This window comes from Vigna angularis, chromosome 1 (genome assembly GCF_016808095.1).
Source record: "Vigna angularis cultivar LongXiaoDou No.4 chromosome 1, ASM1680809v1, whole genome shotgun sequence".
Classification (NCBI taxonomy): Eukaryota; Viridiplantae; Streptophyta; class Magnoliopsida; order Fabales; family Fabaceae; genus Vigna; species Vigna angularis.
In genome coordinates this window covers 17985300-18012397 of record NC_068970.1, presented here as the reverse complement: position 1 = coordinate 18012397, position 27098 = coordinate 17985300, and the positions used below count along the sequence as shown (strand labels likewise).

Below are 27098 nucleotides of genomic sequence, written 5' to 3'. Positions count from 1 at the left end.
GTTTTGGGATTCCAGGATGTAACTAATGGTTGGATTAGAGACAACGTGTCACTGTATATTTATTTATTATAATTTTTTCATTATAATCTCATTTAAAAATATTTGTTTTCCTATATATAAGGAATATTATTCTTATTTCTTGTCTTTATTTTCAAAAAATTACTTTTTATTTTTAATTTGTTAATAATTAAGAATCCGTTTTATATTATTATTTTAGTTTTTTTTCTAATTAACTGTTATAAATGAAAATTTGAAATTATTAATGAAAACAGTTATTTGTTTATTGGGATTTATGAATTTGATAAAAAAACTCAATTGATCATTCAAAAGTAAAAGAAAATAAAAAACATTTTTCTTTAATTTGGTCTGTTTTTCTATAACACTTTTAGACAAAATATTTTATAATTTTCAAACAAATGTATTTTCAGCTTCAATTTTTTTTTTAGTTTTCACATAAGATAAGAATAAGAAATCATACAAATCTATCTATAATAAATAATACACCTGATAAAGAACATAAATAAAAACTTGTCACAATCACAATTATTAAAATAAAATTCAAAATGAAAATAAAAGAAAAAATTACTTAATAAAACAGAAAAAACTAAATTTATTTGTATTAATATTTTAACGTGTGATTTTATTTAAATTATACTTTAAAATTATTTTTATTTAAGTTTATATTTTAAAATTAAAAATATAAATTATAAAAATATCTACGAATACATATTCATATATATATATATATATATATATATATATATATATATATATATATATATATATATATATATAACAAACAATGTTACCATTCATCTAACCTAATTCATTTATAAAATTTCAGCGAAATCAAATGAATTCATTTCATTTAAATTATTAAGAACATACATTTTAATTCAATAAATCCTAAAAAAATTATAATAACTTATAATTTCAAATACTAAAACAAAAATAAGTACACGTAACTATATAGGTATAAAAATCATGAAATTATAAAAATATTATTAATTGAAAAGTGTATGAGACTCAAATTCGTGAAATGACTACAAGACAGCGAGAAAATATAATTATAAGTTACAACCAAGAGCCTTTGAGAAGGGTGATCTAATATAGCACATAATTAGCATTACCATGAAAAGTGATAAACAAATTCTTTACCAACTGGAAAGGACCCGAGTAGCTGAAGATGTTGACGAGGGCTCTTATTAGCTAGAACCTATATTTAATACTTGGAATGTTATATATTTCAAATTTTATTTGAGCTAGATGCTTGTAAGGGCTGCACACTTGTAACCTATAGTGTACACTTTTCTTACTCGGTCTTCCTTTCTTAAGGAGGATTTTTGATCGAGAAGATTTTAGCGAGGGACTTGACCAATAAAATAAGAGGTTTCATTTATGTACAATTATATTTCATACCATTTTAACTTGGAGAATTTTACCGTCATCTATTAGTTCCTTGTTGGCTACCATGTAGGTCTTAGTTGAACTCATTTATTAGTTTATTGCGGTTACCATGTCGGTCCTAATTGAACTCATTTGTTAGTTTCTTGCTAGCCACCTAGTCGGTCTTAGTTGAACTCATCTCTCAGTTTCCTTTCAACTACTAAGTCGATCTTAGTTGAACACCTCGCAAGTCACTTATCACCTACCTTGTTAGCTTCAAATAAGCAGAAATAACTGAGATTGTTTCTAACAAGAACTTCAAAATGTTAATTCTGTGATACTTAAGATTATTATCATGACTTGTGGTTATAATTATATTGTAACACAATTGTACTCGGCCTCAACATTCATAAAATATTGAAAAAATTATAAATGATAAAAGACAACAAAAAGAGACAACTACCAAAAGAAAACAATTTTCATTTGGCCTATAACGAACAAGTCAACACAAACCTTGGCCTTAATGTATTTGGCCCATTCGAAACAACAAGAAACAAAAGCAAACAACAACAACAACAACAATTATCTTAAGCAACATCAATAGGATATATCATATCTTCATCATGGTTGGGGTCAACAATAGTAGAAGAAGTCACCGTGATGGCCTTGTAGATCAATCATCGGTCTTAGCTTCAACATTCATGTCCTCGATCAAGGTTACATTACTAGTTGTCTTGGAAGCCGCTATATTGTCAATACCTATCAGTTGGCCTTCAAACACATTCTTGTTGAAATCAAAATGTGCATCCTTAGAAGAAATATGATAGAGGATCTTGACCTACTGGATCAAGTCAGCCTTCACTTCCTTGGCTTTCTTTTCATTGGCAAGCATCATCATCAAGTCTTCATTCTTTTCCTTCAACTTCTTCTTGGATGCACCTAGTCTTCCAAGTCTTTAGCCTTTCATTTTCATCTCTCTCTCATTTCATTGTTTCTTTCTCCTTGTCCCAGGCTTTCTGGTCAACTTCATACTTCTTTTTCAAGTTGATCAACTCATCGACCATTTTGGCTTTATCCTCATCGTTAGTCTCTTTCTTCAGCAGACTGATTATTTTATGTCCATACATAGGTGTATGATTGTGAAGTTTTAAAAAAGCACGAATAAAGGTGTCAAACTCACTCTCTTCCATTACTCCATCTCATGCTCACTTAGGGCTACTTGAACACCTTTGCACATATTGAGTTGAACACTTTCCAACCCACCAAGGTCATTGGCCTTGCCTAGAAAACTGCCAACCTGAATATCAAACTCAACTGTCAACCTCTTTATGTCCTTCCTTATATCCCACCCTTTTGAGGTTGGATCTTCTTAGCAACACTCTGAGGTCGATGAGTATCCAACACATGGCCCATCAAGTTGGGTACCATATTGGCCACCCTTTTTTTCTTGGCTTCAAACACCATCTTATTCCTCATATTGTCGAGCACATCCTCAAATAGATATAAGAGTAAGATATATTAAATCAATCTAATTATATTTAATATAATTGACAAAATAAATTCAATTTAAATTAGATTAAAAAATAAAAATTTGATTATCAATTTAAAATAATATAAATTATAAATTCAATATATTTTATTAAATCTTGATTGAATTTATACTATATTTAAAAAAAAACTCCTATACATACGTCTCATTAATTCTTCCCATTTCAATATCATTATTCATTTTAAATTATTAAAACATTCATAATATATTATCATTAATGAATTATATTTAATTTACTCTCTCTAACCTTTTTTTTTTCGCGCTTTAGAATTATTTTTATTCACAAAGTTCAAATTACATAGAGTGCTCCATGATGCTAGTTACTATGATGAGAGACAAAGAACTCTTCTTATTCTACTCATTTAGGAAGAGCAATATAAACAACAAATCTCTTACTCTCTTGTATGTCATTTCCCACATTGTGGCATAATGCATATCAACTTCCACTTCTCATGTTGAGTAAGTAGAAGGGGACGAAGAAAAAGAAAACAATATCCACTTGATTGTTTGTTTTGGCCTCTTCGCTTTCTTCCCCATTATTTTATTTTTTTCCAACAAATCCATATATAACCTTCCCAAGACAATATGAGGGGATAGTACTTTTGTGTTCGGATATTTTGAGTTTTTTCGTTTTAAATATATAATATTAAGTGCAATTGAATATGTAAATAAGATACACGTAACATCCAACATAATATTATTTTTTTCCTTTACTAAAAGCTCGTTAAGAAGAGTAAAATCTTAATAAATCGTATTTAAAGGTTAAAAATTGCCTTTTTTTCAACACGAACAACAGCAAAAATTGATCTATTTGGATCAACCATCCATATTAAATAATAAGGAGAAAAAAATTGTTTAAGAAAAATACTAGTCAAGAGTGATGATTCTAAGGAATTTTTTTCTTCAAATGTATTGAATATTTTACGCGTGTAGCCACATCGGAACTTATCATTTTGTGCCAAAGCTTGGCTCCTGGAACCCAAAATTTTGTCAATGATGTATAACCTAATAAGTTTGAGAGAGATTTTAAAGACTGTATTTTTGTGAAGCTGTTACCCATATATATATATATATATATATATATATATATATATATATATATATATGGATCAATGATATGGTATCTTGTCAAGTCTTTAATTTTAATCAAGAACCTTATCATATGATATGACAATGAAATAAATAATAATAAATATAACTTTATTATTATATCTAATAGTATTATTAAGTGATAACTATAATAACATTCAGGATAATAATATCTTTCAACCTTTTAAGTCATTGCTTTTATTGTTTATTTACTAGTAAGAAAGAAGAGAGTTTCCTCCAGAAAAGTAGAGGCAACAAACTGAAGTAATAGATATTTTTGCAGTGATTTGATTTGAGATGGTGTAATAGTATGTATATATATATATATATATATATATATATATATATATATATATATATATATATATATATATATACATGGTTATTGATTTGTCTGATAGCAGTGTAGATGACTGAGACTACAAATTAATTTGGATCTGAGAGAGACACACCCATGCAAGCAAAACCGACAAGCATGGGTATAGCAACTTTAGGAGATGCACTTTTCATTTTGGTTTGTTGGTTAGTGGTTAACGAAGTATGAATGATCGAAATGGAAATAGTGGCGTTGAAGGTGTTGTAGGGCATGTTTTAATTTGTATGATTTATGTGATGCATTATTATGATTCTGCAATAATCCAAGGAAAAGGTCCATAGAAAAACTCATTCGGTTCTGACATGGATTTTTATGAATGATCTTTCTGTCCCGTGATGAGTCTGCATTCTAAAAGGGACCGTTATTGACCTATTATGCATGATGAGGGAGCAAGATCATGAATATGCCTTTGATGGCTACGTTTGCTGGCTGTTCATGATATCACCATTTTTTCAGACCACCAATTCTTCCTCACCATATCTTATCACTGCCTCTGCAACAACACTAACCACCCTCACAATGCTTGGATAATTTTTCACTATATATCCAAAACTGAGCTCATCCAAGAGACTTATGATATCATTCTTTCATACAGTTAGATCATATATAAATAAGAAGAATTAAATTAAGAGAAGAAATTGTACTAGAGTTGACCAATTTTACTAGTTACATTGATAAAGTTAATAAATATTTCATACTAATAATAAAATTATAGCCAGATCTATTTATGAAAATTATTGAACGGGCTTATACGCTAAAAGGAATTCAAGAAATTACAAAGAACATATTATAAAAAAATATCATTATCTCTTTTAGCTATCTCTAGTGCATACTGCTTGTGTCCAGTATGAATAACGACTGACAATGTCATCTCAAACAGTACATCTAATTCTATTGATTAATTCCTAACGTAAACGACTATCTTACTAGATTTTGGTGTTTTGGTACGTAATATATTTCGAGAATATAAGAGATATATTATAATTAAGAGTTTTTATTTTATTCATGTATTTTATATATAGAGAAAAAAATATAATAGAATATTAAATACTAATTATATTTACAATTGTAACTTTTTAAATCTAATCAATAATAATAATATATTTTTATCTTATCTAAAAATTAAAAAAAATTCTCAAAAATTAATTTGAATAAAATTTAATTTCAAATTCATATTTAATTCTACTTGTTTTAATTGATTTATCATGTTATAATTTGATGGATTTGGATTTTTGAATTGCGATGTATGATTAAAAGTTTATCAATTTGAACCTCTAACTTTATGGTTTTGATCAACCTCAGATAAAAAAGGACATTGGCGAAGGATGTGAGATTTATCCATGGTAGTGGTTCAACTCCAACCATTTTGTCCTTTGGCCACTACGAGAACTTTGTATGAACATGTATGTTTATTATGTTGAGAACCCCTTTTCTTTTGCCTGTATGTATGTACAATGTCATCCTGAATTGAAGATGAAGACTAATGTATTTGAAAAAGTAAGCATCTATTTCTAGCTTTCTTGAAGGATTGAGTTTGGTCTGATAGGAAAGGCTTTTTGTCTTGGGACTTTCCATGTGGGGAAAGTGCTGACTACACGCCAACCAAAATCCAACTATCTCATCCTTCAGACTCTTACTCACTTAAAGCACACACCACACAACACACACCACACATCACAATCTCCACGCTAATATTTTCCTTCCCTTCTTACTCATTACTTCCAAAGTACAGCTCTTTCTCCTCCCTGTACTCTCAAAAAGGTCCATTTTCTTGCATGCAACAAGACCCTCCTTTGGGATTTCAAAAAAGTTAATTATTTCTTTCGTGGCCTTCAAGTCCCCTTATTATTGCCCACCACTTGTTCTTCTTCTGTTCGCCTTGAAGCTTCTCATTTCAGTATTATTTCACCCTTTTTCCCTCAAGTTATATGTGATATATAATTTAAGAAGAGCTTTTAACCGTCTTAATGTTTTTGCTACCTTTCTTTCTGCTTCATCGTCAGTCATGAAAGGTAAAGAAACTATAGCGGCCGACATTTCTGCCTCTGACATTGGTCGATGGTGACAAGAGAAACCTACTACAGCTAGCTAGCTGTTGCTGATTTTGTTTCTCAGAATTAGGAGCTTATTTCTAGCACCATGAATAGAGCAAGTGGATGGTATGATTCTCATCTTCTAAATTCCATCTTTGGTGGCTCTTTTAACAAACGTTTCCTATTTCCTTTAAGTAACATACATTTCCTGATTGCTAGCCTTAACATTTACTTAGATATAAAGAAAATTATTGGAAACTCTCCGACTTGAGCTATTTGACTGCAGGGCTTTTTCTCATGAGATTCCAAGTGATGTCACCGTAAAAATTGGCGAAGTTTCGTTTTCCTTACATAAGGTAGTGAACCAATTCAAACATAACCCTTTACAAAAGATAATATTTAAGTTGAATTGATGGATTGAGATATAATTTGCAGTTTCCATTAGTTTCCAAGAGTGGTTACATAGAGAAAATGGTCTCGGCATCCAGTGGCGATGATGTTTCATTCATTGAACTCTATGATGTCCCTGGTGGAGCAGAAGCATTTCAACTGGCAACAAAATTTTGCTACGGGATAAACTTCGAGATTAGTGTTGAAAACATTGCTGTGCTTCGATGCGTGGCAGAGTTTCTTGAGATGACAGAGGATTATTCAGTTGGAAATTTGGTGGGAAGGGCTGATTCTTACTTGAATGAAGTGGCACTGAAGACTATTTCTGGGGCTGTGTCTATCTTACACGTGTCAGAAAGGCTCCTTCCAATTGCGGAAAAAGCAAAAGTGGTGAGTCGATGCATAGATGCTATTGCGTTCATAGCCTCAAAGGAAACTCAATTGTGTTCATCTATGAGAAGTGACATTAGCAGTGATGGCATGGCATCTCACCAGAGGCCAGTTGTTCAATGGTGGGCTGAAGATTTCACAGTTCTCAGAATTGACCTTTTTCAAAGAGTGGTAATTGCTATGATGGCAAGAGGGTTTAAACAGTTTGCTCTTGGTCCCATCATTATGCTGTATGCACAGAAATCTCTACGAGGTTTGGTAAGACTATGACCTTACTCAAAACATGGAAAACATTCAAATAAATATGGTTTTATGTATTGACTCTGTGCCAAGAAAAGATTCATTTTTGTGATTACTGTTAAGAAATAATTGTTTCAAATACGAAATCATTTTTCATTCAGTCACGTATTATCACTAATAACAAGTTTATTAAATTTTATAACAACCACTTTCGCGAAGTTATGTTTAAAATAATTTCTGATTGATTAATATTATTGACAGTACAATGAGTTCAGCATTCATGCATTCTCAGTATACAAAATTTTACAGTGTCAAACTATCAGAAATTAGTGTTGATGTGACTTTTATGATAATTATTATAAGAACTCAAGAATCGTATATGATGGTTTAAGATGACAAGTTTCATAGCCTAAAGCTATATACATAAAGGTAAAACGTAGTTTTATGATTAATTACAACAAATAACAGTGATTAATTATCACAAGTAATCAAAATGCAGAATGATTCATGAAAATTTCTTGTTGTGGAGCAGGAGATATTTGGAAAGGGTAGGAAGAAGATAGAAATTGAGGCACAAGAGGAACACGAGAAGAGGGTTGTTTTAGAGACTCTAGTGAGCCTTCTGCCAAGGGAGAAGAATGCAATGTCAGTGAGCTTTCTTTCTATGCTGCTTCGGGCAGCAATATATCTGGAGACTACGGTTGCTTGCAGGCTTGATTTGGAAAAGAGGATGGCCCTGCAGCTAGGACAGGCTGTTTTAGATGATCTTCTCATTCCTTCTTATTCCTTCGCTGGGGACACATTGTTTGATGTAGATACAGTGCAGCGAATCATGATGAATTACCTACAATCTGAAAATGAAAAACATTCAGCCTATAATGCAGATGATGAATATTTTTCTCCTCCCCAAAGTGATATTTATGGGATTGGAAAGCTAATGGAGAACTACCTCGCTGAAGTAGCCACCGACAGAAATTTAGTTGTTTCAAAATTCATCACTCTTGCTGAACTAATTCCTCAACAATCAAGATCAACAGAGGATGGAATGTATAGGGCCATAGACATCTATCTTAAGGTACGCTTCTAAACCCATGTGGCTGTATCTTCTTTTGGGGTAACTTTTTGGCTGAAACTTGGTACTACATATTAAATTATTCATCACTCTATTGGTATAACTTATATAAATTGGATTCCTTAACTATACACACACAATAGGTCATGCATGTGTTGAAATATTAATCATTAAGTGAGTGTTTGGTCTTGAGTCAGTGACCTATACTATGTTTGGATGCAACCATGGGGATGTTTCGTTTTCCCACCATATCTCTTTGTAGCTTTAAGGTTATCATTTTTTCGTCATGATAAAGGCTCTCTACGGTAGCTTTTATGTCTCTCAGTTATTTGGGGTGAATTCTTACAACCTAACTTAGAAAATGTATTTCCAAACACATGTTTTATCCTTACTCATTTTAAGGAGTCAAATCCAACTTTTGTGGTGTACTCAGATTACCTGTCTCTTTTTCGGGTCTTATTAAAACTTTATTTGCATAATGATGTTATTTTAATTGGAGAGACATGGAAGGAGATCGAAATCTGAGACAGGTTACTTCATTTCCTTTTGGTAGAACACGCACTCAAGATCACATTTTGTACTTTTTACTATTTTTCAAAGCCAACATCAGATTCCCCTTCTAGAAAGCACATACACTGAGGTTTTACCACATTTGAATTGGCTTTAGATTCTGATGTCACCACATAACAATATTAAACTTACAACAATAATCTAATGTTATCAATTTTATAAAGCATCATAGATTGCTGGTGGTAAAGTAAAAATTTACAAATCTCAGGCTCATCCAATTCTAAGTGACATTGAGAAAAAGAAAGTCTGCAGCGTGATGGATTGCCAGAAGTTATCACGAGATGCGTGTGCTCACGCAGCTCAAAACGACAGGCTTCCCGTTCAAACAGTGGTTCAAGTTCTCTACTATGAACAACAACGTCTTCGCGATTCCATGGATGGTAGTGTAGGTTGGGATTCTCCTAATAATTTTCGTGACAAGACGAATCTATCCCTCAACGAGCTTAATCCAATGTCAAACGAGTTTTCCAACTTACGAAGAGAAAACGAAGAGCTGAAACTAGAGATAGTGAAGTTGAGAATGAAACTAAAAGAGATCGAAAGATCTTCCCTTAGATCAGCATCAAGCAGTCCTGTAATATACGGTTCACCCTCCGCTGATAAGCCTCCTCTCCCTCGAAAATCGTTCATCAACTCAGTGTCTAAAAAACTTGGACGTCTTTCTCCTTTTTCACGTGGCGGTGCAGCCTCCAACCCTCTCAAAGGTCGCGTAAAACCTGACAAAAATCGACGCCATTCTATATCCTAGTATGCAGGACACAAGTTCTATCTTTGTTCTCAGAGGCTTATTGTATACAGGGCTAGTTTTACTTCACTGTTATACTCGTGAAGATTAAATTTTCATGATCCTTACGTCCAAGAACTTTAATGTGTAATTTGTAAAGGGTGGTGAAAAGTAATACAGAGTTTCTTATTGATTGCTTGCGTTGCAGCCCAGTGACTACATGATTGCTCTATGATTCCAGAAGAATAATAAAATCAATAATTTATCTTCTGGTATCATCGGAAAAGATAATTTTTGTTGTAATCAACATGTGCATATAAACGCTATAGAGTTACTTTTTGCAGTTATGTATGAATCAACTCCTGTAGAGTTATGCGTTATGTTGAATACCCAGAAAAAAAAAAACTTTTTATTCATTCCCAAATGCCAAATGAAGTTGTAAATTTTGTTCTGTTCCATTTAAAAGTGCATAGCTTCTTGCTGAAGATTCCAATGTTAATAATTCTGTGTCTGTGGTCAATTAGAAAGGGAGGAACGGAAATTATCCGTGTTTTGGGGACAATTTCAGCAAAGGGTTTAGTGGTGTAAAGATGAGGAAAGTACAATTTTATAAAATTTCTAAACGAGTTAATGGTATAAAGAAAAATGAATATTAGGCGGGTCAACTTGGAACAGTACAGCGACATAGACACTACATCTTTCCAACGACCTTAAGATCCCTGGAAGAACACAACATCTGATAACAGCAGTTAGTGGGGTCTGTCTGTCTTTGAATTATTGAGTCCTTGGGATAAAAGCTTGGTAATATGGTTCAAGTGACAGCCTAGCAATGTCCGTGCTGATGTTTGAGCCTAATCATGTAAAGAAAGGAGATCATGGTCTGGATTCGATTCATGTATATTCCAAAGGCACCAAACATAGCTATAAGTTATACATATTTCGGGACAGACCTAACGTAAGTATGTTAATATGGATGTTTAAATATTAGCTGGAGAATCTGATGTCCATCCCATGGCAGACAGGATTTAGATCTCCAACTTCTTGTTGGCTTCCAAGTTATGTGAAGATAAGTGGAAAATGAATGACACTGGGGAGAGAGAGAAAACATCGTTTGCCTACTTAATGCGTTCAGGGAAGTAAACAACAATATCGTCAAATGAATCCTTTTTGCTTTCTACTCTTAACCAAAACTTGAATTGTTTTTGTTCTGTACCCCTCCTATATTCAATTCACTTCCAATAACTAAGACTTGAGATATGCCACCACGACCTTCCAGCTGTCCAAATACACTGAATTATAGATTTGTAAGATCTGTGAGAAACTTGTATAGGAAAGGCCAAGATGACATAAATAGGCCTAATAGGGCTTGATGTATTGCTATCTAATTTCTAACTTCACTTGAACATTAGAACATTTGCAGATACACCTTGAGACATTGACAATGCCAATTTCCGAATTGACTCATTTGGAGATTCCGTTTGAATATTTTGTTCTAGAGAACTGGTTGTGTTGTGAACAGTTTTTATGCTATCTGCAAAGAACCATCCACTCTCGTCGGAGGTTTGAAGGGTTTTGACTCCTTCAGAAATAAGATTTATTGTGAGTGGTATCGGGAATGAACTACAGCGGCCTGATATTGCAGTAAAACACTGCTGGGGTCAGTTGCTTCAGAGAGACCTATTAGGATAGACAGTTTTTTCTCATTTTAAGGAAAATTGGTATCGAAAAGTTCTTTGTTGAAAGATTGAATGTGGAGGTGGGAATCTAATTAAAATGAAAAATCTCAGCGTTTCTAAAAAAGTGATATTTAATTCATCTAGTTGTCCTCCATTAATGTATGAAAGGATGTTTGCATGGCCTTTAGTGGGAAGGAACGCGAGTAAGTGCAGGACCAGAGAAATATGAGTGGCATGTGACTTGTGAATAGTAATGGGTTTGGGCATCAGGGAAAAAATTGATCTTACGATAGACACATCAAATCCCACCACACTCAATAATTCGGCTGAACATTCAACACAAACATCATCCACAAAAGTTAGTCTTAACTTTTGAAACATAAACATAAAATATATCACATTGACCACAGATTTTTCTTTTCAAGTCATGTTCAGATTCAACACTTGAAAAAGCCAAGGTGACTGTTTTAATTTCTCTTGTCTTAATTGTTCTTCTACATCAAAACTGTTTCTAATTCCACTTTGGCACCCTGGGTTTGAACCGGGCATCTGGACTAGGCGAATTATGCTTCCACTTGATTCTTCTCTTGTGGTATGACTGCCATGACACCTTGTCTTGTTTATACGGCTTGATCCACTAGAAGAAGAAGACAAGCTGTGTCCTGAATCTGAAGTTAGTGGTGTCTCGACTTTCTTCCTACGGTTGTAACTTGAGGGGCCTAATGTTAGCTCAATCTCAGTCTCATCTATGATCTCTAGCACCCCATCTTCTGATTCTGCAATGTGCTCCTCTGCTGGCCGTTCAAGGTCAAATTTCATTTGAGGCTTTTCTTGTGCTCCTTTATGAGTTAAACTAATCGCATTCTTGAAGTACCACTCTTCTTCGCTTACTTCAACACCTCTTCTGGCTTCCATATTTTGCATCAGTATCTTCTGAATTCGGTACAAACGATGTAGTTCATATACCTGTTAAAAACATTCTCAGGATTTTAAGGCTCTAGTATTCATGATAGAAGAAGATATCCTGAAGGAATAGAAAGAGAAGTACCTGCTCTTTGAAGGTTTCTTCGTGTTTTAACATGGCCATTCTCATGTATTCTTTGTCGCAGGACCTAACAAGCTTCTCCATCGGTAATCTACTTAGCCTCTGAGCAAAAGAACTTTGAACGAGTGCTACACAGTTGAGTCTTCTTTGTAGGAAATTTTGAACTCAGACTTGTATCTTCATGCCTTCATTAAGTTATATATCACTGATGAGTTTAAGTGATGTAGTTGAAAGATGAAAAGCTTTTATATAGAAAACAGGATGGTTCATAAAAAAGAAATGGTTGCAATGGCCTTCAGACCTAATACAAAATGATAGCATCAACTTCCTTTTAGTATAATTTGTCTGTTCCCTTGCTTGCTCTCCTTTCAAAACTTTGGACCACATCCGACTGAACCCCAGCAAAAAAAAAATATCTCCCGACACCTTTATCAGTTGAATTTTCCTTCCATAATTACAACTCCTCATTCATACACACGCATGATGTCATTATTCATGTTATCCGTTCAATTATTGCAATATTTAAATAACGACCAAGGAGACATTTTTCTCTTCTTTTCATATGCCCAGATTAAAAAGAATGCTTGAAGAAGCAATATCATTATAGTTAGGGCCATAAGGAAGCCCATTTACTTGTTTTTTAACCATTGAACTTTCCTTCCTCAGTTTCTCTCTCATTCACGGAATGTGTACCATAATTTTGTTTGTCATAATTAGTTTTTCCCTTGTTAAACTATCTGCAGACATCCATCCCTATTACTCTGGATATTTAAAGGCGTGAATGATTTAGGCTACGCTTTTGTTTGGGTAATCTTTAATAAGGTACTATACTTCTCCACATTGACCCGGCAAGACCCAAAGCATATTCCTCATCTCTCAATTTCTTCAGGATTCAACATTTTTTTGTTTTGTTCTCTACAATCTAATATCACAATCTGACATTAAATTATCACCCTAATGACATAATATAAATTTTGAACACATCAATATATCATCTTCAATTCTCAACAATAGAAAAACTTTGTAGCATCCCCTTATTAATGTTATGCTAATCCAGTCCCATAGCCTAAAATACATAACAATGATACAGAATGACACAAAATTTGCTTGCAAAAAGGGAAGACGAGGGGCATGCAACAGTTTAAAAAATCAGTTTGTACATATACCAACAATATGCCTATCATAAATACTGAACTGATTTTGGTTTTGAGAATCTTCCTAGAATCAAACACAAGTTTAAATAAGAAATAACTGAATTTCCAACGCAAAAGATTATAACTTCTAACCTGCTAGAATTCTATGAGCCGAGGGCACCAAAAATTTGTTCTGAACAAGATAGACGAGAGAACAAAAGGGGATCTCAGAAGGAAAAACGAGAAAGTCAGTCTTCCTTTGAAATTCAAGCCAAGTTAAGGGACAAGACAAGGCTGTGTTAATTTGACGAAGACTCTGCTAATCTGCTAATCTGCTCTCATATTCCCCATCAGGGTGGTCAGTACATACTGTTGGGGATTAAATAGAAGAATACAATGTAACAGAACTGTTGTGGAATTTAAGATTCTCTCTTGAAGACACGGAAACCGAGGCGCTATTGCATGAGGCTAGAGGCATGCGAAAGAAATCCCAGTGCCTTGACCAATGTGATTGAAGTATTGTGGAGGAGATGCCTGAGACAGGTCCAGCAATGCAGATATATTAAACAAAGGAGTAAAGAAAGGAGAAGAAATAAAGAAATAGATGTATTATTAGCACTAATTTAAAAGTATATAATTGTTGAGGATCACAAGGCCTTGGTTTGCTCAAGACAAATCATGAACAGAAGAGCATAGCCTGCTGAGGTGAATCACATGCACCTAAAATTTCTACATCATAAAATAGTTGTCTGAAAGTGCACATTAGAGTATTATGTATGTATGTATGTAGGGTAGTATTATTGTATAATTGAAGCGTGCCTATGAGGTAGAGGAGGAGGTTAAGGTGGCATGTTGTGTGCCGCCGACAGATGGATCCTGACCGTACGATGAATGGGTATCTCTGGTAGTTGTCGGAGGTAGAAACAGCCCTCAGGATCTCAAATCCAACCATTGGTGTTCAGTTTTGGGTGATTAAAAAAACAAAAGGGGACAAAAAAATCATGGGTTTATCCCTTCCTTAATTCTTTTGTTGGGGGCGAGCAAACAGTGAATGATGAATGATGGATGTTTCGTACCTGTACTATGGGAAAATAGATGCAATATTTGATGGGTTTTTGGCAATGATTACAGAAGTTAACTGGGCATGTGGGTGGTATGTTTTTGTTAATAATGTAATGTAATAATGTAAAGTAATGTGATGTAAGTGATTGCATGGTTGTGGTGAGTTTATAGATTTTTATTTACAAATGGATGTGCATACGTTACGGGTATAGATGTACGGTAATCCATGTAATAACGTTGATCGATGTGTACGGTGGTCTTTGTGAACATGACCACACAGATGGTTGTGAGGCGTAGCTTGTGTCTGTTTTGGCAATGTTGAGAAATAATAATAATAATAATAATAATAATAATAATATATTTGAAAAATGATTAATAAAAGAGAGGGAGGGAAATGAACGTGGAGTGGAAGCACGCGTTGCCGGGGAAGAAGGTGCATTCTTATGGGTTGGTGGGTCCTTTCAGTTTGCACAAAAGTCTGACCTATATACGGGGCTTCCCTCGTTCTTTCAATCACACCAACCAACCAATTCACACAAAAAAAAATACTACTATATGTCACATGCCTAACCTTTTTAAACTAACCATTTCACCTACACCCTCTTAGATCCACTCAATTCTTATTAATATACTTACTCCTACTAATCACCATCTGCCCAAATTTTAAATTTAACATAACATCTCGCACAATGCTGAAAACATTTTTTCTTAACTATTTCTTTCCTGTTACCTTTATTACTTTTTCATTTTTCTTTTAGTTTATAGAAACCTCTTTTATTTCATTAATATATATGACAACAAGTATTTTAATGACTTTTTTTAAATATTTTCAATTTTTCTTTTACTAATGAAAAACAAGATTTAGCAATGATTTATTATTTCTGTTGTAATAACTTGTAAACATGAAAAGAGTTTTATGTGAGATTTTTTTTTTCTGATATAAAATATCTTTCCTTAAATATTTGTTGTTGTACTCAACCATTTTTTTTTCATCTTTTTCTTGTTATTAGTGTATTTTTGTGTTTAGATTAATAATAGTCGTAGAATCTAACAAAAATATAATTGAATGGTATCAAATAAACCTTTGAAGAATATAGATGGTAAGACTTTTTTGAAAGAAATAAAAACACCTGACAAAAGCACTACTAAGAACGAAATAGAAAAATAAAACACAACACTAAATATGCCAAAAGAGTTGCAGCCTCTGCATTAACACATCTCCATCAAATTTCACAATGTAAATCCAAGTTTTATATGGGGTTAATTTTTTTTTTGTTTATAATTGGTTCTTTAAGTGAGTATTTACTAAAAATTATAATAATGAAAAAGGAAAAAATAAAAAATTATTATTAAAATGAACAATTGATTTGAATGTTTTATATCATAATTCAAAAAGTCTTTTAAATGTGTAGAAAACTTAGATAATTGTACGTTAAGAGAAGATTAGTAAGAAAATTGTACTGGAAAATTTATAATTTTTATAAAAAATATTTATGGTTTTTATAAAAAATATTTATTATTAAATATTAATAGTTTCACTAAAATGGATTTTAATAATAACTTGAAATAACATAATACATGCATAATTCATTATAGAAGTCTTATGCCAAAGAATTATATCTCGTCAGATACTTTGTATATTGAGATCTAGTTTCCACTCCAAACAACAAAATTTGTTCTATCAACCGAATTGCAATTTTTTTTTCTTATTTTGTGGACGAGATCGTAGCTGAATGAAGACTTTGGGACAATAGAAACAACCAGCAAAGCAGGAGCCAATACATAAGTTATCATTATAAAATTGTTTGTTTTAGACAACAATTGAAAACGTTACACTCATACTTATAATATGCCGAGACTCAATGAAGGATTGGTGATTGGAATCAAACTTTCTATAGGGTTAGTTTCACTCCATACTATATAAATTCATTAGTTTTAAACTTAGATTGGATCATCATCCACCCTACATATATAAAATAATAATAGTATGTCATAGTTTCATCTTTGCTGATAAGAATGCAACTGTCTCGATAAAATTATTGTTGTTGACTTAAAAGGGTCTCATATTGTGTTTTCCTTCATGCGGCAAAACATTAAAACGGTGAATTTTTTCAAACAAATTATTAAAATAAGAAAAGTTTCGGATATGGGATAGAGGCCAACAGTCCAAACTGTATCCAAAGTCCAAGTGTTGAGTCTAATTGATCATCCAAATATTTCAGAGAGTAGTTGCATAAGATATTCTGATATTAAAGTCAGCTTAACATTTGAGATAATCTGAGTAAATTCAAATCACCTACCTCCTTACCTCATATTTTTATTAATAGGTACCTCATACTTTTATTAATAGGTATTTTAATTAACACTAACATAATTACGACATAATCACGAATAATCATACTTTACCTCTAAGTTGATAAGTAATAAGGTTAATGTGCTGACTCGTGACCGACCGGTTTGCTTGGTAACCGGTCGGGTTCACTGGTGGCTCGCTTGATGGTCCGAACTATGATTGATTGTTCGATTTATAACTAACCGAACAATCATACAGTATGTAATAATTTCAAAAAAATTATAATTGTAAACAAATTATGTTAATTTGTTACAATTTCATTCTAAAAAAGCCGTGTAAGATTGGTATGACTTTTGATTCATTAAAGTAAAGTTGTACTTGTATGATACGACTTCAATTAATTGTAATTTTTTTTAATTTTAATTAAAGTCATGTTGACACTATTTTAATGAATTGGTATATATATATATAAATTAAAGTTGTGGAATGGTGACACAACTTGAATATGTAATATTTTAACATATTAAAAATTGAAAAAATAAAAAAATTTGTCCCTCAAAATATGAATTATTTAATAAATCTTTATTTATTATAAAGACACGTCACAAAATATTTTAGAATTTTATCATACATATAATATCAACTAAAAGATTAAAATGTAGAAAAAGAAAGAGAAAATAGTAAAAAAGAGTGGTAGTAAATTATGTATTTTTTTGAAAAATTGGATTTCTAATATGTTTTTAGTCCTTAATCTATCAAGCGAATTTGCTTTTAGTTCCTCTTTCAAAGTAAGGTATATTTTAGTCCTCCTCCTTTAGGAAACCTTAATTTTTCGTCCTCCAAAACTAACGGCGTTAAAAAGAAATTGAGTTGGCTAACGGTGAAGTGTCACGCCATTTTTTTTCTAACCTGAGCAAATCTTCCCAGCTTTTCTGCCAGTCAATCTTTCCCGTCGTCAATGCCACAGTGCCAACACAATGTCGCGCCGGCCAGCCACCATGTCGCCGTGAAACTGCCGCTGCAGAAACCCTAGTCGCAGCCATCCTCCATCACGCACCTCCACCATCAACACCCAAACGCGAGCAACCTCATCGCGCCACCACCCAACGTGAGCAGTGCCATTACGAGTTCAATCTCTCTGCCACCACTCTCCCTTCGTCATCCTCTGCAAGCTCGCATCGGACCACCACCATAAGCAACCATTCACCATCGTCGCGAGCCTCCACAACATAACCATCAGAATCGCAAAACCCCCAATCCTCTAGGAAACCTACATCGTGAGACTTTTCCCTACGCCCCAAGCAACACTGTCGAACATCCAAACGGCGAACATCCAAACGGCGAAGCTCCTCCTCACCTGCAAGACAAAACCCAAAAAACGCAACAGCCCAAAAAACCCCAAATCAAACCTAGAAACTCAGAAAATTTCTTCTTAATTACGTTTTGGATCAACAAAATCAACAAAATCATGACCCGAATCAACAAAATCTGAAATTGGGGGTCATTGACAAGGTGGAAATGGAGATCGAAGCCTCGAGACTTGAGGGAGTTGAAGAAGAGAGAGTGTGAGGATTTGACGGCGAAGTCATCGAGCAAAACGAGAACGCGCCGATTTGAGGGTCGCTCTAGGGTGAAGGAAGTGCAGAGAAGATCGTGGGGGCCGAAGCGGTGGGAGAGGAAGGGGTAGAGAGGTGAAGTGAGGGTTGGCGTGGGAGGTGATAAGGAATTATATATGGGAGGCGTCGCGGAGTTCCTGGAAGAATTGCTGGCAGTGGCCGCAGGGGGCGACGGAGACCGCGAAGGAGTCCAGACGGGTCTTACCGTGGAGGGCCAGGTTGGAGAGGAGGAACTGCTTGGAGACGGAGTCGAGACGGCACCAGTGAGGGAGGGAGATTGACTAAAAAAAAATGACGTGACATTCCATCGTTAGCCAGCTCAGCTTTTTTTTAACGCCGTTAGATTTGGAGGACGAAAAATTATGGTTTCATAAAGGAGAATGACTAAAATGTACCTTACTTTGAAAGAGAGACTAAAAGCAAATTCGCTTGATAGATTAAGGACTAAAAACATACTTAACCCTGTATATAAATTAAAGTTGTGGAATGGTGACACAACTTGAATATGTAATATTTTAATATATATTAAAAATTGAAAAAATAAAAAATTTTGTCCTTCAAAATATGAATTATTTAATAAATCTTTATTTATTATAAAGACACGTCACAAATTTTTTTAGAATTTTATCATACATATAATATCAACTAAAAGATTAAAATGTAGAAAAAGAAAGAGAAAATAGTAAAAAAGAGTAGTAGTAAATTATGTATTTTTTTGAAAAATTGGATTTCTAATCCCCTTTGAACAACTTTCATATATAAAGTATATAAAGTGTTTCAATCTGAACTCCCTATCAAAAGTTATAAGGGTTTGAAATTTTTCTCAACAAAATTTTTTATCTCAAAATCTATATCCTATAAAAAATGAGATAAAAATCAATTTTTAGCTATTTTTAATAGTTTATAGAAAACAAATTGTATAAACAATTAAAATTGCGTCACTCCTACACAATTTTAGTTCAATTCAAACTACACTAAATTATCACGACTTTAATGAAAATTAAAAAAAAAAAACTAACTGAGTCAAAATTAATATAAAGTTGAGACCACTTCTTATCATACCAAATTAATAAAATTGGTCTATTTTCATAAATTTTTTAAACATGTCTACTTTGATAATTTTGAAAAAAAAAACACATCATTTTAGTAATTATTTTGCCGATACAGTGATATTGAGGGATTTTCATTCTTACCACCGTAGTTTCAACCTTTTGATATATTAATTTTTAAATCAAAGGCAGATATTTTTTTTTCTCTTACAATTTTCTCTGATTCTTTTCTGATTTACCCCCTTTTATCTGTTCATCTGGTTAGTGCGTGCGTGTTGTGGTCCCTTGTTATTAACACCATTATTCATCACTTCTTTCTTTTACTTTTTTACTTTTTAACCATTATTACCAGTCAACGTAGTTAAGCATTCCATTTTTGCTCAAAACAGAGTATAAGGATAGTCGAAGAGATTAGAGTAGGATCTTAGGTTTCAACTTTATCTTCTTATAAAAATGGTGTTGTTTTAAAAACCCGAGATTCTGATATGGTCGATAAAAATAGATTGGTCTTTGACAATTTTTGTTGTTACTGTCCATATTGGATACAAAATGCTGAGCAATAAAAGTATTTGGGACAAAATAGAAAGGCTAAATTAATGAAATGGAATAATATAGATAAAATACACTATTACTATTTATTACAGTATAATATTTAGACTAAAACAAATATAGTCATGTTTATTTAAATTTTATTAGAACAAAAGGAAACATTCTAATTTATTTTACTACTAAAAAATAATAGATAGAAACAGAAGAAGGTACGATAGGTTCTATTAATTTTTTAAGATAAACTTTAATAACACTATTTATATATTATAATTTAATGACAATTTTATAATTAATTGAAAACTTTGAATATAGTTCTCTTGTGTGGAAGAGATGGAACGTGAGAGGAAAGAAAAACTGAAACGATGAATGGCAAGATAAGACAGGACATAATATTGACGTCTTGCCAATTTGCTAAAGCATGGTCATGGGCTTCACTTTTATGCATTATATAAATAAAAAATGAAATCTTTCAGAGAAGAAGTAAGAAGTTGAAGAAAACAAGAGGAGAGAAGAGAGACGAAGAGAAGTGGTTTTTTTATGCTTTATTCTGCTGAGCATTAAAAATATACTTTGTACTTTAATTTTTTTAATTAAATTAAATCTTCAAAACTAGTGATCATAAGTGTATTTTGAAGATACAATATGGGAACAAAACAGAAAAACTCAACAAAAAAATCTAAATTCGATAAAATCACCCATAGGTAGGGAGTAAGATGAGATTGAAAGGAATAAGTGTATTATGTTAAAAAAATAATCAAAATAAATAATAATAATTATATAAAAATAAGATAAAGATATAGATAAAAGAATATTAATTAGAGTCAATCATTATTTTAACAAAACATAAAAATACAATATAAAAGTAAATAAATAAAAGAGTAGAAATAACATGAGATGAGCCATGTGTAATGATGTCTTTAGTAAAAAAATGTCTCACACAATAAAATAAATTATATACGTTTCTATCCAAAGATATAATAAGATCGATCGAATGCAACAAGTGATCTTTAAAAAAAATATAGAACAAAACTGAAAATATTTTTTATAAGTTGATGTGTTTATTGTGTATTTTCTCATGCACATGAAAGATATTTATAAATAGAAGAGAAAAACTTATTAGTTAATTGTAATAAATTTGATTTTAAAATAAAATAATTTGTAATGAACATAATAAATATAAGTCGTCTATCTATAAGTAACATTTACTTTTAAAATTAATTTGACATAAAACCATTAGTAACACTAGGATTTTATTTTAATTATTTATTTTTTAAATTATATTAAATATTTTCAACAATCTTCCATATGATTAAAAATAAAAAATAAAATACATCCTTTTAAAATAAAATGGCTTAAATACTCTTTTGGTCCTTATTTTCGTTGGATGATTGTCAGCGTCACGAGTGATGGTGGTGGAGCAATCAACAATGGTGTCGCATGGCAAACAGCATGGAGGAGGTCATGGTGGTTGCCTAAGGTTTCTAGGTGTGTTTGAAAGAAAATGAGATGACATGGTGGTCACGCTAGAAAAAATAAAGCAGGTCATTCAAGCAATGCCCGCGTGTATAGTATACCACTAAGTACTTAGACGACATTATGAAAAACAACCAAATTGAACATAAATTACGAAATTTTAGACCACATTGAATACTCAAAAAAAATGAGTGTTATATTAAACAAAGTCGACAAAAATAAGGATCAAAAGAGTATTTAAGCCAAATAAAATATTGTATTCAGCATAAGAAACCTTCCGAATTTGAGCCTTACACCCAGTGTTTATAAACTTCCTCCCTAGAAAATGTAAAGACTTAATTATCTTGAGCTATATCTCCTGTAGAGACTTAATTATCTCGAGCTACATCTCCTATAGAGACTTAATTATCTTGAGTTACATCTCTTGTAACTGGGTTTAATAAATAAAATATCGATGTTCATTTTAGGTTTTAATCAGTGGTTGCACGTTACGGTCTTATGCATGTATCTTGATTCATGAGTGTCACTTAGAGATTTGTTCATGTCTCATAATAGTGGTTTCGCCTATGTCTCATAATAGTGGCCCCACCATCACACTCATTGTGTAAACCCTCAAAGGATGGGTTTGACTTACACCCCTACAATAATTGTTATTGGGTTTATTAAGAGGTATTTTAAAAATAAGTATGATAATACATGTACTTCAACCTTATTATTGCCACAATTTATAGTACACATCACTATAGGAATGAGACATAACATTTAGTCAAACTAGTTGGTGTACTTTAGTCAAAAATAACTTCGTTATTACCCATTGAACTCTATTCCATGGAATTGCCATTCACGTGAAGACAGGTGTCCATTATTGCAACAAATTTATGGGCTTTAGTCTCACTCTCCTTGATGAATCAAGTACTTATTAATGCATAAACCTTTGATGTGTGGATATCTTTTGATATGATAAAGTCAAGAAAATTAATTTCATAAATAATTCTAATATATTTTTGCCTCACAATTAGTTGCCTTCTTTTTTCAATAAAATTTTTGCTAGAAGTTTTAGATATGGCAAATTGACCATCACAATGTATTGAAATGAGGTATAAGTTTATTTAATAATGGTAAATCTTATAAATAAAAATAAATTCCTCAACAACAATAGTATTTACAATAAGAATCTTTGCTTCCATGGTATATCATGAAACAACATTTTGTTTAGTAGATTTTCATGATATTGATTTCCACCAAAAGTAGAAACACAACTAGTAGTTGATTCTATCACCCAGAACACCATTCAATTTGTATTAAAATATCCTTCAATAATCTCAAGAAATTTCACATAATGGGCGTCATAATGAGAAGAATCACAAATAATATCACTAGAAGACTTTTCTTAGAGGTATAATAACCTTTGTAAAACACTCACATACTTTAAATATTCTAAAGGTGATTCTCCTTTTTTCCATAATTCATAAGGAATTTTATCACAACTTTTATAAGGAATATAATTCTAATGTCATTACCAAAAACAACACAACTCAAAAGTTAAGCCACTTAATTTATGTCACTTGCAACCTTTGCTATAAGATTTCTGCAGTCAAATCCAATAAGTGTACTGGTTCGTTCATAATAATATCTCAAATATCATATCCACAAAAATTTATCAAGAAAACTCATAATTTACATCTATATTTTAATGGACCAATGTAAAAGATTTGGTGATCATAGGAGAAATAAATTATGCAAAAATAAATTGAAGTGATTGGAATATTGATTAACCAAGGAGGTTGGATTTCATATCCTTTTATGCTACTGTGCTATTATTGGTTTGATTATGCTTATTGCATCATTGTACTTATATCCTAGAAATACTCTTTTTTTTATATCTAAATTCATTCTTGAATCACTATAACTTGAGGATTTCAAACCCTAGTTTGATTCCTCTACCTTTGGTAGAATAAATCTTGACTTTTCTCGCTCAACACACCCTCTAAATCTTGTGAGAGCCTATAGTAAGAATGTGATGATTAGATTAGATCTTAGTTTGAAATTAGTTTTTCAACTAAATCCAAACCTGTAAGAAGATATGAAATAAATATAAATCAAACCACAAAGTATAAAATCAAAGATGAATGAAACATAATAAAATATAATAATACAGAGAATGTGAGTTAATTACATCAACCTACCAAAAGAAGATTCAACCACTCATGGTGAATTTTGTCAAGAGTTGCATATCCACGTCTTTATCATTTAATACAAATGATAAATATCGGGACTTGTTTAATATTTGACAACTCTTACACTCAATAATTTAATTAGATCATAAAATTCATAAAAAGAAACTATTTTGGTATTTTCAAGTGGTGGTTATTCTCTCACTAACATTAATAGAGTGGATTGAGACGAAGAAACTCTAAGTTGTAACAGCAAAAATAAGATCATGATTCGACAAACATATAAAATGAAGTCAAGAAATTTTCCGAATTAGAATGATCCTTGGTGAGTCAGAAAAGTGCAGGAGATGTGTCGTATATGATATAAAGAAAGCAATTGGCTAGGATTTTCGAGAAGGCAATAGAAAGAAAAAGGGGATGTTCATATACATATTTGGACATTTGCTCTTCTAACTTGAACTTCTTTAATTCCGATTGGTTTTACTCATGCTACAGATTTTAGACATCTTCGATATGCTCCACCTTCATTGGTTCTTTTGCATTGTCTGCTTAGCACGTTAGCCCCCACATGTATTATCGTCTTTGTTGCATTATGATGGAGTGTTCCATGATGATGTGGACAGAGAGAATCCAAATTGGTTAAAATAGCATAATTGCGCCCCCACCATGTTCAAATTTAATACATCGACACATTTGATTGCGTTACCAACACCAGAAAACAGAGATGAAAAGGTCATGCAAGTCTTCGTCGCATGTCGTATGTGGAAAAAAAAACACACCCTATGAGTAATGTACCTTAAATCTATTTCACTCACAATCACACCTCCCTGGACCCCCACCCTCAAAAAATCAATCTATATCTTCTCCTTCGTATTCTTTTAATATCATTTTTTAATTTCTCCATAAATTAACTTCATCATTATTCCTTGGAATGCATGAGTATATGCTCACATCAATTATTAACTTCATAACGATTTTTCATGATCACAGCAAGATCATGAATTACACGTGGGAGACTGGAGGAAGTGGACTTGAGACTCTGAAATACACTGTGAAATACGAAAAAGAAATTTGACAATACAAAAAATAACCAATCTTTTTAAATTTTATCTTAAATTTTTTATATTTATGCATGTGTACACATAGATTCTATTATATCTGTCAGAAGTTAAGCCTATTCTAGATATTTTATGATTTTATGTTCCACTTGTTCACTCTTCTTAGGTTGAACTTAATTGCTGCTCTGTTTCATAATGTTCAAAATCAATAGAACTCAGTCTATCCTATCAGTTTGTGTTTTCTATAATGATTGCCATATTGTCTGCGACTTAATGTACATAATATGAAAAAAAACTGCATAAAAGGAAACAATTACGAACCGGTGCCAGTGTTGTAGTTTGAGATAAGGCGTACTTGCAAAAAAACAATGTAAGCAAAATGATGAAGTGAGCCTTAACAAATAGCAAACCTTTAAGGTAGTGGAAACTATTTTTCCTTTATTCGTTCATAAATGGAATCCAGTGCATCAACTTTAAGAAATTTCCCTACACATGTTATGGTACCATCAATACCCATTTCACTAACAAGTGTATTAACTTTACCTCTTTAGCTTTCCCATATCTTAACAAGGAATATAATAGTCTCGTATTGTCAAAAAAAAAAAGTGTCGATAAGTGATACATAATATTGTTACTTAGTTATTATATAGACTCGTAAAGTTTTTATATGCATTTTTTTTGTTACTATATAATTCAATACAATGCTTATCAAAACGTTTATTTAAACAAACCTTAAAAAGTAAAAACAAAGCGAAAAGGGTAATGCGATATTTGGTACCCAAAAACATAAAAAGAGGGACAGAAATCCCAGGATCCACTCCCATACAGATGAAAATAAAAAAGCTAACAATAATTGAAAAGTCATTTTCATCTAAATCGAAAATGTTATTAATGGAAATTAAGAGGAGCCCATTGACGAGAAGAAGAAGAGGCCCATTATGATTTTTCACGTGGCCGTGAAAGTGTTGGGTTTAAAAGAGAAATCCAAAAAATAAAATGGACCCATTGATTGCAGTGCCGAAAACAGGGGAAGGCACAAAGTGGATCTTGTCGTGTATCTCCGTCTCTCTCTCTCTCTTGCTGTACTTAGAATTCACTTCAATAAACGAACGTGACGGATACCTAGATCTTTAGAGTTTTACGGAGAATCTCAAGTAAGAAAATAATTTTAAATTAAAGTTTCAAGTGAAAAATGTGAAATTAGAAATTAAAAAAGGGGACAATTAACTATTTTAAAATTAAATTTAATGTTGTGACTGATTTCGAGTAAAAGAAAAAGGAGACAATTCGAGAGGTTTAATTATCAATGAGGGCATCGGATTTGGTTAATTTTAAAATTAGAAGGACTCAACCGAGTTTTAAAAAATGCAGGAGAAAATCATACACTGACCAAATGATAAAATAACAATTAAGTCAAATTTCTAGTAAAAGAAAGGTGAAACTCAAACAAAAAAAAAATATTAAAAATAATTCAAATTTGCGAAGAAGAGAAGAAAACCAAAACAAACATATAAACATGGACCTATGATCTCTAATACTAAAGTAAAACACATAAATATAGGTAATGAATGAAAGCAAGACCTGTAATTTGTGAACTCCCATAGGTTTCTAGTTAGTGTATACTTAAAGAACAAAGTCAGGTTTAAAATTAAAGACTGGTCAAATTTTGAATAATTCAAATTAGATTGAAGAGGGGTTAGAAAACAAGACTCGTATTAAATGGTTTGAAGAAAATAAAAGAGTAGGGAAACATAATTATGAGTTTAAGATAAATTTTTAGGTGAATAAAGTTGTTCAAACTAAATCTTCTTTTTTATACTGCTTAATTTTTGAATAGCTTATCTTGTATTTTTTTTATCTCTTAAAACAATGAGTTAATAAAACTTAGACTCATACTTGAATTTCCAAAATATCTCCTTCAAGAGTGAGTCGGTCACCAAGACAAAATTTGATAGCACTGTTGGGTCTATCGAGAAGGAGATTTTCTGTGGGTTACATAAACGCCAATAACATCTGAGTCAACTATATAAGGGATCGACACCCCTCTTTACCCAAAATCTTAAGACAATGAGTTAATGAGTCTTTCATCTTTATATACTATTCTACTTTTTCATTTCTATCTAATGTGAGACTTAGACTTACACTTAGATT

At 32.2% G+C, this 27098-nt stretch overlaps 2 protein-coding genes across 4 annotated transcripts; one reads left to right on the top strand and one right to left on the bottom strand.

The window, feature by feature from the left end:
- The first annotated feature begins 6079 nt into the window (after positions 1 to 6079).
- On the top strand, positions 6080 to 10026 carry LOC108326769 (BTB/POZ domain-containing protein SR1IP1). Of its 2 annotated transcripts, XM_017560434.2 has the most exons (6): positions 6080 to 6297; positions 6404 to 6559; positions 6720 to 6789; positions 6869 to 7471; positions 7986 to 8528; positions 9304 to 10026. In XM_017560434.2, exons 2-6 carry the CDS (start codon positions 6540 to 6542, stop codon positions 9841 to 9843), a joined length of 1776 nt encoding a protein of 591 aa, XP_017415923.1. In that variant the 5' UTR covers positions 6080 to 6297; positions 6404 to 6539; the 3' UTR covers positions 9844 to 10026. The 2 variants fall into 2 exon arrangements, with proteins under 2 accessions (XP_017415923.1, XP_017415850.1); XM_017560361.2 differs by having other exon boundaries at positions 6080 to 6559.
- Positions 10027 to 11785: 1759 nt separating this feature from the next.
- LOC108324697 (uncharacterized) lies at positions 11786 to 14441 on the bottom strand. Of its 2 annotated transcripts, XM_017557635.2 has the most exons (3): positions 13827 to 14441; positions 12544 to 12725; positions 11786 to 12461 (listed from the first exon to the last, which is right to left on the bottom strand). In XM_017557635.2, exons 2-3 carry the CDS (start codon positions 12622 to 12624, stop codon positions 11916 to 11918), a joined length of 627 nt encoding a protein of 208 aa, XP_017413124.1. In that variant the 5' UTR covers positions 12625 to 12725; positions 13827 to 14441; the 3' UTR covers positions 11786 to 11915. The 2 variants fall into 2 exon arrangements, with proteins under 2 accessions (XP_017413124.1, XP_017413133.1); XM_017557644.2 differs by lacking the exon at positions 13827 to 14441 and having other exon boundaries at positions 12544 to 13781.
- Positions 14442 to 27098: the final 12657 nt, after the last annotated feature.

Coding starts and splice junctions, on each gene's coding strand:
- LOC108326769 (XM_017560434.2), top strand. CDS start 6,540: ATGAATAGAGCAAGTGGATG. Junction 6,560..6,719: donor ATGAATAGAGCAAGTGGATG/GTATGATTCTCA, acceptor ATTTGACTGCAG/GGCTTTTTCTCATGAGATTC. Junction 6,790..6,868: donor TTTCGTTTTCCTTACATAAG/GTAGTGAACCAA, acceptor TATAATTTGCAG/TTTCCATTAGTTTCCAAGAG.
- LOC108324697 (XM_017557635.2), bottom strand. CDS start 12,624: ATGGAGAAGCTTGTTAGGTCCTGCGACAAAGAATACATGAGAATGGCC. Junction 12,462..12,543: donor AAGAAACCTTCAAAGAGCAG/GTACTTCTCTTT, acceptor TGTTTTTAACAG/GTATATGAACTACATCGTTT.